The 16,414-nt window shown below is 40.7% G+C and overlaps 1 protein-coding gene across 5 annotated transcripts in view; it reads right to left on the reverse strand.

Moving 5' to 3' along the window:
* LOC117603569 (zwei Ig domain protein zig-8) overlaps positions 1–16,414 on the reverse strand; it is a 119,262-nt gene that overhangs the window by 63,769 nt on the left and 39,079 nt on the right. For all 5 annotated transcript variants that reach the window (XM_034322901.2, XM_034322900.2, XM_034322899.2 and 2 more), the window contains exon 3: positions 2,501–2,655. In XM_034322901.2, coding sequence (XP_034178792.1) covers positions 2,501–2,655 — 155 coding nt within the window. The remainder of the gene's footprint in view (positions 1–2,500; positions 2,656–16,414) is intronic.

Raw genomic sequence — 16,414 nt, forward strand, 5'->3', positions numbered from 1 at the left:
ATCACCCGACGTAACACTTAATTTACTGTCCGCTATTTAACATTTATCCTTTGATCTTTGCAAGTTGTCTACCTCCACCAAGATACATTTACATTCCTACACACGTTCCCTTCGCCTGTACATGTGCACGCGAAGCAGGTGTATTGGTAGAAAAACGAGGTGGCCTGGCTTTGTAACCACTTGGCCGAGTATGCTTGATCGGTTCATTTGCCGCCAGCGAGGGTGCAGTCACCCCTGACCACCCTTGGCAATCCTAGTCTAACCTGTACTCGCTTCTTCCGCTACTCGAGACTCTACTACCTAGCAATTAAAGACACTGCTTGTGCAGCTCTCTACAACACACATACACGCTGCTATTGATGCATACACATACACGCGCGATATCAGGGCGAGTTCGGGAACGAAAAGGGGACGGAGAAGAGATTTAGGAATTGTCTTTCTTGTTGCTAGACCGATGGACGCCTGGTGACGCGTTAAAGTAGAGCCGATTTGGACACGCGATATCAAAGGGACGTCGGTGTTAGTAGGCTGTGTATAAAAGCTTCGAGATCGTCAGCTTGCCTCGTAGGGCAAGGGAATTCAATTCACGACCACTTTTATTGGCCAAGTTTTATCCATCAAACGACCCAGTAGATCGATACACGGCTCTTTTCGTACACGCTGATTTCCAAACGCTGTTGGTAATAAAATCCGAATAGGTACACGTAATGCAATACGAAATGAAAATTTCAAGCATCTTGCTTTTTTCAATCTACAATGCAAAATATGATATTGTTACGCTTTGATAAAATTTAAACGCGGGCTTTCAACGATATTCCACTCAATGTTTTACACCCGGAACTAAATTTTTCCTCATTCAATCTGTGATACAGAGAGTAAATTTAATTAAAAATTCATTTGCATATTTTTTCGACCCATAAAAATCATTTAATCCTAATTTCAATAAACCACCGAGTGAATTGTTTGCCAATTTAATATTTGCCTTACAAGCGTTTACCTCCGATATGCTATATTAAATTTTGGTGCTGACCAAATTCGCGTTAGCAGCTATTGATTCCCGGAATAAATTGATATCAATCAGAATAATGATGAAAATACCACTGATTTCATATTTTTGAATTAAATTTATAATTATCTCGCTAAATGTACATCTGAAATACGGTTTTCCTGGCAATATCTTCAGGCTGTAATACTGACTGCTGTCAAATAACATCGTTTACAGTATCACCCGAAGCAGCGATAAATTATGACAATGTACAGCAAATAGAGGAGCAGGCGTTTATCAATGTTTCATTCATGAAATAAATGAATGGTTTGATAGACACCAAAGGCGACGTTATCATCTGTACACTTGTCCTTTCGATTCTCACCGATTCAGGACACGATTAAATAATTTGCAATTGTTCACGATCGATAGTTTATAAACTATAGATGGGTAGGTGTGTTTGTTGGAAAATGTATCGACAATATGCATACACGCGGTAATAAGTAATCATTACACGATCACTGTGCACGCGAGTTCGATGAAAACTAGCCATTATGCATACCGATACGGTTTATACCTATGCTAATACCCGTACCTTCATAATTATGCGAATATTTCTGTTCGACGTTGTGCACGTGGATTTTAACGTTCCCTCGAATATTTAATGAACCATACTGTACCAGAAATCGTTTGTACGAGCTCGTTAAAGTATTGTGATATCGGCCGGATCTTTCTTGACCCGTGTAATATCGAAGGTAATCGCGTTAATGAACGCGTGAATGTTTTTGTTGCAAATATCATGAAAAGGGTCGAAAGCTGGTACGAATAACGACTGTTAAAATATTAATCGTGAAATTATCAGATAAATGAATATTTCTCATAATGATTTCACGCTGCTCTTTTGCAGAAACAACATCGAAACTGTGAAAAGCTAACGGGACAATAAAGAACAAGCTCCGTTTGTTGCACAGGCGAATACAGGCGCGAGATAACTGAATGAATCGCGATAAGAACGACAGGGAAGTTTTTGCAATTGAAAGTTTTAGAATCGTCGACGGGAAGCTGAGCTTTCAATTCTGATTAAATGCAGCTTTTCAGTACGTTTGCTATTACGATAAAACGATGTTTAAAACCATAAATATTTTAGCGGCTAATCAATTCTCGAATGGCTGATAAAAATTAAGTTATATATAAATGGTCATAAATTTTTCAGGAAATTGCAAGCTTGGATTGCGCTCTTCCCAATTATATTCGGAATAATTATTTAAATAAATAAGCTCGCGAACCGACGGTTTTCTTCAAATATTATTAATCACACCGATGACAGCGAGAATAGCAGGGAAACTGATGACACTCGTCATTCGTTAAGCTCGCAATTCCCCAGGATTAGTTAACACCTGATTAATGCAGCATCGCGATAATGTTGCGAATAACAATCTAGCTAATTTATAACGCTTCGTTTACACAAAAAAACGTGTCCATGGTATTTATGAAATAAAAAGGAATATCACTCACCACCCTGTCTCCAGGATGCTTCACGAAGCAGTTCAATTCTGCTGTTTGACCAACGATGGCGGTGATATTTCGAGCTGCGATGTCGTCGAATTCTGGTTTATTCAAGGGTTTCGTTGATTTACTTCCGGCCACAACGCCTGCCAAGCTCGATCCACCTGAAAACAATCAAGAAACGACATTTAATTGTGCATCAAATTTGAGGCACAACATTGGCGAAAGGCAAAGGGTTAAAATTCATTCTTATTTAACAAAGCGTTACAGGCAATACAGGCAACGAGCTTCTGTTAAAGTTAAAGTAAGTTGCTCGAATATGGAAACTCTTCGAGCTTCACGTTCAAACGAGGTTAGACTCTGCTCACGCTCTTGCGAACAAACTTCCGCCTCTCTCGAGTGGACCCAGTTGTTGCCGTATCACGAGTGCACGCAGACACGCGGCTAATTCTAATAAGCAGCTGATTAAGAGTGAACTTCCGTCAACAGTAACGTGTAGTAACGTCGTTGTTCTACCGTTGCGGCACGCAATCACGGTTGACGTACAACACGAAATGCCTGGTTGTTCGGTGCCAAGACCGTCTTCTTTGATCTAACGTTAATGCAAATAGTTTGCGAACTAATAATTTCGAGAATGTCTGGCTCGCCTCTGGCGTGTTCCCTGTTGTTTACCCTACCAATTTCCCGAATCTTTCGGTCGAACAATTCGATCGTTGGATTACAGGGAAAACGGAAATGTTTTTTCACCCGTTCGCATGGGAAATTATTTGGAATAATATTCGAGAATTTTCTTTAGAGATTATTGTTTAATTGACGTGTTTTATCGCTAGCGGGCGGCTGCTGTTTAACATAATCCCGCGAGAATGACCGGGAACGATGGAGAAGCGAGGGAGAAGTGTGTCGGTTGAGAGTCGAAAGTGGGTGGATCGGCGCGGAACGACGAGACAGGACCGTTCGATAAAATTTCCCATTGTATTCCGCTGGAAAATGGGATTTCGGCGGGGCAGAAATTGAAATTGTTACGAGGTACACGCGAAATTGTGGAATTCACCGGACGATATCGATACGCATTTCGATGGGAACGAGTCAAAAGGATTGGCAGCCGATAACGAAAGGGGGCGCCATGGATTGTCGTCAAGTTGAAATTTAACGCACAGTTTCTCCATGTCCACGACCGTCCGTTACTATTTTAAACGATGCTGAAATATTCCTTGAAACCGAGTCACATTTATTAGCCAGTGAAGAGTTTCTCGATACGAAACCAAAGCGTACCTTTTTACTCTCTGATTTAGTATTCAAATTTATTTAAACTCGAGCTTACCCGCACTGTATCAATTTAAATGGGACCGACATTTATCCGGATATATTTCTTTTTTGGCTGAATATCATGCAACATAAATCACCATTAAAGTGTATTAAAAACATGGTGTAGGAGATGAGATGTTAAAACGAATATTGAGTAGAGTTTTCATTGCTTGTATTTCAAAATGGCATTGGAGTTTTTCATTATTTTACGTCCTATATTTAAACAAAAAAAGAGTATGAAATATTATATCTGGTTTAATCTAAAATTTAACACGCGGAAATAAATAGCAACAGTTTCTAGCATGTCGTAGCTTTCCACGACTTTTCCACCACTTGAATCTAGGAACACGGTTCAAAGGTTCAATTACGATTTCTTATCTCCACGATGCATTCCGTTCAAATTACACGCCATGTGTAAATCAGGTCAGCGATGAATTTAAGGGTCCGCCTCGCGTGTCCAAGCGGAATACGTAAAGCTGACCTACGTTACACTGTAATTTAACTGCGCTTTTTTTCTTCCTCCTGTTTCATCTACGCCACGTTTCCCTCCTTTGATTACTCCAGTCTTTCTACCCCTTTTTTCCTGCCCTTCTCTCTGTTCGTTTCTGGAGAGACTCTAAATTCACGGACAAGGCAAATTGGATAGGAACTGGTCGAAAGGTATCGCTGGTCGTGCTTTCGGCCAACTTCGAATCTAAGGGGCAGATCAAATAACTGAACGTACGTGCCGCGACTGGAAGGCACGAAATTTGGAGAATCACCAAGCGGCAGAGATTGCGGTGGTGTTGGCCACGTCCATGAAACGTTTGTTTCAAACGGTTCCTGTTTATCCGCGGGAAGAATATCGAGCCACGAAAGTTCGCCAAAATCTTAGAAAAAATGCTCTGATTTTACCTGGGATAAGACATATGCACATAGTTTCTCATATAGAATGCCCAAAAGAATCGATCTACGTAAAAAAAATTCAAAAATCGATTTATAAAAAAAGTGCATGTGCATCGGGCAAGTGCATCGCTACACTTCATTTGAAATATCTCTCAAACTATTCTGTTTTCAACATTTTACCCTAATACTTTCTTGTACAGAATGTCCAAAAGAATCGATCTACGTAAAGAAAAATGAAAAAATTCGTTTTCAAAAAAATGCATGTGCATCGGGTAGGTGCATCGCTACATTTGATTTCAGATATCTCTCAAACTATTCCGTTTTCAACATTTTACCCTAATACTTTCTTGTACAGAATGTCTAAAAGAATCGATCTACGTAAAGAAAAATGAAAAAATTCGTTTTCAAAAAAATGCATGTGCATCGGGTAGGTGCATCGCTACATTTGATTTCAGATATCTCTCAAACTATTCTGTTTTCAACATTTTACCCTAATACTTTCTTGTACAGAATATATAAAAGAATCGATCTACGTAAAAAAAAATTCAAAAATCGATTTATAAAAAAAGTGCATGTGCATCGGGTAAGTGCATCGCTACACTTCATTTGAAATATCTCTCAAACTATTCTGTTTTCAACATTTTACCCTAATACTTTCTTGTACAGAATGTCTAAAAGAATCGATCTACGTAAAGAAAAGTGAAAAAATTCGTTTTCAAAAAAATGCATGTGTATCGAGTAAGTGCATTGCAACACTTGATTTGAGATATCTCTCAAACTATTCTGTGTTCAACATTTCATCCTAATACATATCTGTTCTCGTACTTTTAAGCTTCAAGAATGCTGGAGATATTCAAGTTTGTTCATGAACTTTTATTATAATTTGTAGTTATAATTTCTGACCATGCACAGGTATTTTCACTGCGGCAGTCAATGTGTTTATTGCTCTATATTGTTATTCATTTTGGAGGTCTGTATATACTAATTGAAATTTGTTAAATTAATACCATATTTTACATCCATTAGTTGTACATTCTCTGAGCATTGCATAGCTGTGAAATTCATATTGAAATTCGTAACAGAACATTGCAGGAATTTCTGTATGTACTCTTATTTATTGCCTCAGGTAATGAACCATCTTATATAAATTATATTAATGAAATTTCCATGCAGCCAATATCCATACACAATAATTCAGTTAAAAAAAAATGGAAAGGAATAGAGAAAGGGAACAGCAACTAACGAGTTTCTGATTCTTTAGATCGTTGCGACTAATGTTATAAAGGAATTTTTCTTTCACGTTCAATTCTAAAATTGGCCATTCTCTGCCATTGTCCTTTGCTTGACTCACACGCTTCCTTTCTCGTTTTAACGTCTCGTTTCACAGGGAATGCCTGCGAGCACGATCGAACGGACACGCCTACACAGAATACCCCATTGTTACCCACTTCTTGTTTCACGACAGACTTTTCCCAACGGCTGCTGTAGTTTCCATTCGCGCTCGTAGTTGGCTCGAAACTACGACGTCGATTCTTTCCTAGTGGATCGTATCGTCGATTTCGGCGTTGAATTCACTTCGAACACCGCCGAAGGGTCTGCTCCTTTCAACCATTTCGTTTCATGGCGTTCGACCAACACGATTCACCCCGTTCTACGTTCGAAACTGGCTATTTATACCATCGGTAACACTATCCTCCATTCTATTTTTACTAACAGCCCTTCGAATGGATTTTACTCTCCTACAGTACGATCTGATATTAACCCTTTACATTGAAATTGATTAAGTTAATATCAACATTCGTGCGAATGGACCGGTGATAATTAAATAACGAAGTTTGGTAATTCCCTGGTGTCTGTTAGCGAAAATATCCCGTAACGGGTTTGCTTTCCCTTTTTCTAATCACCACCGTTCATTGTCACCGTAAACCGTGGCATTAAGGGTGGAAAGTTCACTTCGCCCTTCGCAGGGCATCCTATAGCGGCGAAACGAAGGGAAAACGAGAACAGGGGAGTCTAATTACTCAATTAAAATATTCAATAGCATCGTGTCGCTCGCAACTCTATTGTTCCGCCTGTATTTTATTATCAGATGTGAACCTAATTAAAACTATCCCAACATTTCTACCGTCTCTTTCTTTCGTACCTTTTGTTCGACTGAAACTTTTGATTTTAGAAATATACTTAATCGAAGAATTATTTCAAAGTAAATCTCACCTGCTGGATTATTATAAAACATTAATAGGAACGAAACTTTGCTTAATTATACAGGAAAGTTTACAATGGACCCTTAATGACTCTCACTGTTCTCTCGCAATTAATAAACTTTTAATAACTCACTGCTCTTCGAATCTCCAACTTTCTGTCTTTTCCTTCAGACCCTCCTTCCACTGTTCCTTATTTCATTCCTCCTTTTTCTTAATCTACGCTAAGTCTAACAATTTAGAAAATAAAAATGAAATGTAAACCGTCACTGTCTCGGGATTAATGGAAAGAAAAATCAACAAGACGAGGTATGTCGACAATTTGCACACAGGTTACGCGAAGCTACGTTGTGCAAAGTTATACTCGTCCCTATGCAAGAGGGGAAAATCGCGATAACGTTGAAGCCGAGGTTTCCTCGTTACGGTTCCGCGCCCTTATGTTTCCTACGGGGCCAGAAAATGGGCATATTCTATTAGCCGGATGGTTTACACGGTTACCTGAGCTCGTAAATACTGTCTTGCAAACACTAGTGTGTTCGCTTCGCCAAACACACCACCAGAGACCATCGAATCTTGCGATCGTAACGTTCGCGAATTTCATCAACGTTTAACGATGCAAGCATGTAAAACAAGAAACCGATTACTGGAAAAGTGTGCTTTCTTGAGAAAGTCACTCGAGAATCGTTCGTCTAGAAAAAAATTTTGATACAACGCGTAATCTTCTCGCTATAACGGCTTATAAGCAAGATTTTTTTAGATTTTATATTTATACTTACGAGCTTATACCACCATGGATAGATTGCGAGTTTATTATATCTGGGATCAAGAAATTTTCCACCACGAAATGTTTATACAATTTCCTCGACTTTTGCTTTGCTTCAAAATGCCATTGCCTATAGAATTCCGTTCAAAATTACAGTAAAAGAGAAAGTTGCAAAGTAAATTAATCACCTTGATTGTCTTTACTCGAGTAAATTAACGTGGCCGCTGTTTGCACTGATTATTCGATCTAAAGCCGAGTATTTTTCGTTGGAATACCTTTCGGATTCCTCGTAAACTTCTCAATTTCGTTGTATTAGTCTAACGAAACCGGGGGTGCTCGAATTATTCGGATGAAAATCGGAGATTCTAGCTGGCGTATGCCGATGGGAAACGTTCCGATGGAACCAGCTGAGAAGCGATTATCGTGCTGGTAACGATATTCCAGACGCGTTCAACTTGTATCGGTGATCAAAGTTGCCGCGTAAGAGTAACCAAGTTTACGATACAAGCACGTCGCTAATGCATACGATATCCCAAGTACAGATTAAACTTTTCGAAGCCCATTAGCGTGCGCAAAGTGAACGTCGTATCTCGGCGAAGTCAGCGGTTAAATTCACGGACGTCCGGGTCTCGTGAGGATGTTCAAAACGATGGCGTAAGTGCGTCCTAAAGGGTTCGAATATAGGTACAGCCTGAATGTGTTCATGGAAATTGAAAAAAGAATAATGAAATGTTTCTTTGATAGTCAGGTATCGGATACAGAAGTTTTAACCCTCGGAGCGCGGACCATGGAGAGAGCCAAATTACACATGCCTAAGTAATTAAAAGAATAGAAAAATATTATTTTAAATAATATTACTATTGTACAAGTAACGTAAAATAGAAATCTTGAAATTTGAAAATTAACTATTTTTATTCTTTAATAATTAGAGCTTCGATACGCTTTTTCAAGGATTATACATTTTAAACTATATTTCTAACGGTAGGAAAGGGGGTAGCAGCCATCTAACGCGTTTATCGTCGATTTATCATCACTGAAATTACAGCAGAAGTTTCGGTTAAAGTGAACAAAGTTTTCCTTCCTGCTGCTCGAACCAGAATAAGGAAACGTCTATTTGGAGTGTTTGGAAAAGTTTCAGCATCTCTAACCGTTACTTCGATGAAAGATGATGACTGCTATCCGAGCCGGACACGGTCATTCGTTATTTACCGACCATTACGCACCGACGTGATCAAAATCTTCACTTACTTCCATTCAGAGAGCGAAATCCGTACCCAGAAGATTTTTTCTTACTTATTAAAGCATCAGTGACCTATCTTTCTCAGATCCTATCGTGTTCAACATTTTATAGTTTAATGCAGATAACGCATCTATAAAAACTATCTCCATAAAAATTCCTGGCTCGTCAATTTTTATAGAGCATTATATTTTTATATGTATCATGCGCTCCAAAGCCTTTTTGTAACACCATGGAAACTTTCTAGTCGAACAAGTATCTAATATTTTTCTATGAAAGTTTATTATTAGAGAATTTTCTCTAATGGACATGGGTCGTAGATATCAACGTGCATGGCTGTTTGCATGCTGCAAATTTACCCAATTAAAATGTTGATCAACTATGAACACATCGTTGCTAGATCTTTACGTATTCATGCGCAATTCGCATTAATTCGAATGAATGATTAACTCGGCTCATGTTGCGTTGCCTCTCTTCGTGGCACGAATAATCACGCATGAATATCCAAAACTATCACGCTACTAAACTTCGTCTCGCTAAACAGAATCAATTAAAAATAATTCCTGCAGCTAATAAAATTATCTAAAATAATAATTTCGAAATCTTATACGACAGACACCAAGTTTGGAGGATTAAACAGCAGTTCAAACCAAAGACAATTTAGAGTTTCGAATAATTCTTTAAACGAAACTTTCTCGATCGAGAAGTTAAATACGCGGATAATAAAAACTTCCACGAGAATTCAGAAGCTCGGGAGCGTTGAAAATGAACCCTTAACGCGGAGGTCAGTATATTTCGGAGGCAAAGTTATATACTTGCCAGGGCATTCTTCTCTCTACCCATCATTGTCCTCTTCCCTTTTCTCCTATCCAGCTTCTTTTTTCTCCACACGACTTTCACGAACGTAGAAGAGTTGCACGAGGCGCGAAGTCCCGTTAAAGCCTTCGCTTTAAAGCTTCGCAACTTTGACCGAAAGTTCGTTCGGCCGGTTCGAACTATCGGGAAAAGGCTGGCCGCAGTATAAGCTCGACCTTTCCGATATTATTATTGCTCTAGGCGAGCCTTGTACTTTTCCGCGTCCTCGTTTTTCTTCTTTGCCTTTCTCGTTTTACTTTTCACTTACTTTCGACCCGCAGGACACGTATCGCCCCCGGCCCGCTACACCAGGCCGGAGAAATTCCCTGGTTTATTCTGTTCCGGAACGAAGTTTCCCAGACGATTCCTGAATTAATCCGCGATTTATGGTAATAGCTGTGTCAACGATGCTTTTTTCTTCCTTTTGGCTATCAAATAAATCTGTCTCGGTTGTTAATTTATTTAATTTAACCTCCATTAAATTATCACCCAATTTAATACATTCCATCGAACCTGATCAAATATAAAAGAATGATAAATAAAACGAATCGATGTTTCGTTTAAACGGATCAAGCTATTAAAAAGCAGTGTTTCGAACGCGGGGGAGAATCGTTGAAAATGAAGGTATCCTCACGGGTGTCGTACGCTATGCACGGTTCACACGAGTACATCCGGTCCCGCGTATAATACCGCAAAGGGTACACAGCACGAGCAGTTGGAGAAATAGGAGAACAAATACCGCGGGACACGTAAACGATACACATTACGTTTCTACGTGACTGAGCTACGACTCGTGGGTGAACATCGTAGGAAACACACAGGTGTCTCTAGGATCAGCCAGTGGTCATCGTGTCGTACGAAATGGTTGAAAAAACACGAACAACCGGTATTTATTTCAATTTTATGACGACTACGAATGCTGACAATTTGTGCGAGCTCATGGAAAAATATGTGCACGATACTTCGACTACCTACTCCGGAGCTATTCGTTTACTTTTCTGCTCGTAAAACAGAATGCGTTCAAACGGATCGAAAAATATACAGGATTGTTTGGTTGTTTTTATAAAAGAAAATAAATGAAAAATGAAAGCTGCAGATCATGCGAATATCGTTCTTCCCTTTTCGAAAATCAATTTTTCAACCGTGTGAAGCATGGAAATTGCATACTCCGGTTGGGGGTTGCAGAGAAAAAATTTATTAGTTGATTTTCCGAAACGTGTTACATTTTTCTGCTCTCTTTTCAAATATTCTCCGGTTAATACCTTCCCGTTTGGTAGATTTTTAATGAAACATATTGATCGGAAACGAGTGGCACGTGCTTCCCTATTGATATTGCATCGATGTAATCTATTACACGATGAATTGTTTGATGTTGCAGTAATTGCTTTAATAAATTTAAAAGATATTATTCTTTTATCATTGTAACAGGTGTTTACAATTCGCGAACAAAAGTGTGAAACTCAAAAGCTGGAAAATTTTAATGATTCAATATTCAACAATTTGAAGTTTCTAAAAATCTTGATAAAAGTAATTATCTCGCAATGTGGCAATTTCAAAATGATTCCAAGTCAGCTGAAGAAGAATTGCTTCAAGCAATTTGTTGCAAAATGTATGACGTGCAGTTTCATCCTTTCCCTTCAAAACATCCGAGGGTGGAAGGTGTTCGATCAGGAAACAAGCAAGCTTCTAGGTTGCATCGATAACGCAACTGATCCGTGATATAGACAGTCGAATCCATTCGAACAGGTTTCTATTCTCTAAAGTCTGCACCTTTCAGCAGTAGCGAAACATTTTCCTAACAATGCGAATCGCACGTGCCTTGGCTGCGTAATCGAAGAATCGTTCGGAAGCTCGCTCCTTCTGATTCGAAACTCGTTCGAACGTTCATACCTTATACCTTCGGGATCCGGAGCATGGATTCGTGATTCCCGAGGCACGCCGGGGCATCAAGAAAGCTCGCCATCCCGAAGAGTAACCTCGGATAGGAGGTCAGGTTGGAGATGTTTAATGCAAACTCATCGATTCTCAAACCCCTCGGACATTTTTCTCCCCTGTGCAAGCCTCTCTAAGGGCTTCTCACGAAAGATTGCGGCGAAGATTCTATGAGCGATGGCGGCTCATAAAGTCGGATGTGTGCTGCGGCCGTCTACCAGCTACCCTCTTTTGCCTTCTAAAACCACCCCTTGACCCGACAGTCGAACGACCCGGCCATTTCTTGCGGCGAATCCTCGGTGATACATCGACCCAAGAGCGACACTCACGATTCCTGATTAGTCGTATCATTTTTTCCTATCCCCGACAAAATGTCACCCTCGTTTAAGAAGAGAAACGAACGAGAATTTATAACACTTGTCCTCAACAAATTTTCATTCGGCATAAAAGATACTTCTCCGCGAAAGTGTCGATCCAATTTTGAATCATTCTTCCTAGCGGAACTTCGATGTCTCGGTCGCGATTGCATTTCCAAGGCAATCTTCCGGATTTCTTCGACGGTTCGTCGCTTCAATCTCGAGAAGCCAGAAAGCAATGCTCGCGAACTATAGGGCTTCCGGTCTCGGCGCAAAACACACGACAGAACGAACGATCTTCTCGAGCATCAACTTTACAATGCAGCCAGCTCTCTTGGCACGTGCTTACGTACACGGGCGCGAAAATCTATTCGTGTATCACAGGGATGGCCGACGGTGTGCAACTCGTTTCTCCTGGTCGCAAGCAATCTCGTGGATCGAGCAGGAAAATATTTACAAGGAATACCGTAGGATACTTTCTTTATCGCCGGTCGAGCACATAAAACGCGCGTGATCGAAATATATATCCAGACGACGGCCGACCAACTTCGCGGTGAATTCGAGATACGACCCGACCGCGTTTACCGCTATTCCAACACGGATATTCGTTGTCGTTTCGCGAAACGAGAATCGATGGTGAACGGATTCGCGTCGTAAACGAAAAGCTTCCGTGGCTGGCAGAGCGCGAGAACACCGACGGATCTATCTTGGCGAGAAACATTTCGGAGTTTCGAGATCACTCGCGAGAAACAGACATTGTACGAAACCCGGGGAAAAAGATTCCTTCGCGTTTCGAGTGCATCGTCGCTTCTTCAGCTTCTTCCGTTGGCTCGAAATCTCTCCTTCCATTTTAATTTTTCTACTTTTGATTTATGAATCGTATTACCGCACTGGGATTCACGGTCCCTGTTGGCTGTTTAAAATTTTATAATAATAAGAGGCAAAGTCGAAATACAGCTCCGTATTTTATCGCTTTTCATTGAAAAATTGAGTCTCTAAATAAGAAAAAGAGAAACAGATATCGTTCGTTAAGAGAAGAGCTACCCAGAGAGTGTGCCAAATTTTAAATCAGCCCGACCGCTCTCTGAGAATCAATAGGAAAGATTTTTACGGGCAGAAGCAAGACTTTGGAATAGTTAAAGGCGCAGACGTGCTGAATGTGCCAAGGAAGGCAGCAGACCATGAAGAAACCTCTAAGTTTGGCCATTTTTGCGCGAGTATAAGTCCAAGACGTGTCTCCTTGCCTCTTTACTTTTCTTCTACCTTCGTTCCCTTACAATTTCACTTCCTACTATTTCTCCTCGTTTCTTCCTCGAACTAGGATTATACAATTTTCGTTCAATTCAAACAAAATCGTGATTACTTTCGCCCGGCTAAAGAAGAGAATCAATCCTCATCGGATGTACGATCTCTTTTCTTTTCATCGTCGACGACGAATCGTCTGAATGGAAAAAAACTTTCCCCTTAGGAAAGCCACTTAGTTCGTCCCCGTCTAACGTCACCGAAGAGGCTCCAAAAACGAAACAACTTTTCTTATCGCTCGTTTCGGTCTACATTACAAACGAACGCGCAAGAAAAAAACGGAACGTTCGTCTTCGGGGTGATCCAACTTCTACCACGAAATACGTAGAATTACGATTGGATCGGACGATACGAAGAATCAGAACGATCTTGGGGAACAACAAAGTGTCTGTTGGTACTCTGAAATGGGCCAGGAGGAGAAGAATACGCGGACGGCAGGCCGTAGGTCGAAGGGTTTGAAGGAAATTTCCTAAGCCTGGTCGACGAAGACGTAGGTGGGTTGCTGGCAAACGAGATGCCAGGCTAGGCGGGCCGTGAATTACCGCATGCGAGGTTAAGCCTCCAGGCAAGACGGAATAGCTGCGCATTTTTACGCCGAGCGACGACCAAGGCGTCGCTCTCTTTGAGATACGCCCAAAAGAAAATGAGTAAATATAGGCGGCAGCCTCGCCGCGGTTTCGCGGCTGGCTGAAGCGTAAGCGTCTTTAGAAAATAACAACCCGAGCCCCAACCCTATACGTATACACAACCCTCCTCGCGCCACCCTTTCATCCCTTTCAAACGTTTCTAACCGCGACTACGACGATTCCTTCTTCAACCGAAACCCTGCCTCTCCCCGCATCTCCTTTCAACCCTCTATTTTCGTCCGCTTCTTCCACGGTCCGACCGTTAAAAAAGAGCGCGTCGTTCACTTTTCTGGCTGGAAAATCTCGTTGGCACGAGAAACGGAAGCGAGGCGACCGGGTCGTTCGATGCCGAAGATAAATAGCCCGTCCTTTAAAGACCGGAACGCGATCCACGCTCGGCATCGTGGTCACTCGATGAAAAGAAGGAATGGATGTATGTACATACGTAGATAAATAAGGAATTACCGAATGCGCGGGGAGGTACTTTTTTCCGATCGTAAATAAACGCGGTGTACCTTTCAGATCAGGCAATCGAACGGTTGTAAATCACGTTTCGCTTGTCGTCGACTGGATGCTCGCGGAATGCACCGTAAAATTCTTTACGTTTCCTACGATATTACGACTGGAAATTTTGGAAAATAGAATTATTATTCGAGAATAAGAGGGCTGGTTTAATAACAAAGTTTAAGTAAAGTATGGAAGGAAATTTGGCAAACGTTGGATGATAATTTCAAATTACAGCAGAGTTAGACGAAGAAGTATTAACCGTTAGAAGTTTGTTTTACCGTCTCGTGTTTACCGTGCGTGTTCTGCGGGAATTAGAAGTTGTGTGTTGGTACTGGAATCCGTGTACCAGTGCTCGCGCTTTTTCGAGATAATTTTCCCCGGTTCCTTGTGATTAAGATTACACGAGATCGCTTCATTTTCTCGTCGGTTGTTGGTTTACTTTCCGCAAGAAAGTTACTTCGTTACAACTGCGATTAGCATGTGTATGTACGCGTGTAATGAAACCAGCCCCCGGGTATGTTTTCCGACGGTCTTCTTGTTTTCTCGTAACAACCTTTCGTTACCAGATCCTTCTTGTTTCAAGACCTTTTATCGTTAGAACCTTAATTATTTAAAAAAAGAATTCCCAACTGTATTATGAAGAACTAAGTGTTTCAAATGGCACGTACAATTGTTAAAAACGTTTAAGGATAAGAAGACAACGCCGCGGGAGTGTAACAGCTGTTTAATAGTCATAAATATTAACAAGGTTAATTGTTTAGAGAGTAAATGTATTCAAGCCAGTGAATACGAGGGAATGGAACACTTGGAAGAGCCATTACCCTTTATACGCGTCAATTTACATAAAACCGCAGCCTATGAGGATCGAGACGGTCGGACTGAAAGGGTTTTCACGTCTCTTTGCCTCCTCTTTGGATTTGAATTAATCAGCCTAATTATGCGAACATTGGATTCCCGTCCAGATTCGTAGCGGATTCAGCGTCTGCCTCGAAGATTTAAAGAACTAATCGTCGGTTTTCAGTACACAACCGGCTGTTTGTGTGCAAACTTTAAAATCCCTAAACAACCGACACTAGACGGTCCAACGTATGCTGTAAATCCAAGGCAAACTTTTCTCACGAAAGGACGAAGGTGAAAATGTTTGAACGGCTCTTCGAAGAACGAATCGATTAAACAAGCATAATTAATATTTAACCTATTAAAAGTATTTAAGAAAATACGCGAGAAATTCTGAATTTATTTTCTGTAGAAATCTTTTACTAAAATAAAACTATATCAAATATTGAATAATTGATAATAACATCTCGTGTTTATAATTTAAACGTTAGAAGGGTTCCTCGACGATCGCGTGCATCTAAACGTACCTTCAATCTTTCTTCAGTCAACAATCAAAAGATTCATAGTAAAAGTTATTGAAATAACTCGGTTAAATGGCAGGTCGTCGCAACGAGATGCGTGTCACCGCGACATTTGCTATCGGTGATCGTCGGTTCAAGGCAATTCCCCGCTTTACGTTGTAACCCTTTCGGATTGACGGGCTTACATTGTTAGCAGCCATCTTGCACACGAGCCGAGACAAATTAAACTAGACACAGCACCGACTGCGAATTGCTCGAGTTTCAATTTCGTTCGGATCCTTGGTATTTTTACGTAATCCGTGCACGCAAGATACGGACACGCTTTGACTTTTGATCCCAGAGAAAACCAGGGAATTGCGTTTCCACGGTGGATTTCGACTTACCGACGATTTTATTGAAAATCCACCGGCTCTTTCCTCGTCGCGTTTCCTGGAATACTAATCATTGAATTATTGAATCACGTGTTGCGTTCTCCGAAGGAAACTCGAAGGAGGAAAACCGCAATTGCTAATAGGCGTTAACGACGAGATGAAATTATATTTAGATATATGAGACGATGCTGCTCAAAAGCAGACCGCGCCTAAATTCCAGCAGAT

The sequence above is a fragment of the Osmia lignaria genome, chromosome 4 (assembly GCF_051020975.1).
Source record: "Osmia lignaria lignaria isolate PbOS001 chromosome 4, iyOsmLign1, whole genome shotgun sequence".
In the NCBI taxonomy this organism is placed as follows: Eukaryota; Metazoa; Arthropoda; class Insecta; order Hymenoptera; family Megachilidae; genus Osmia; species Osmia lignaria.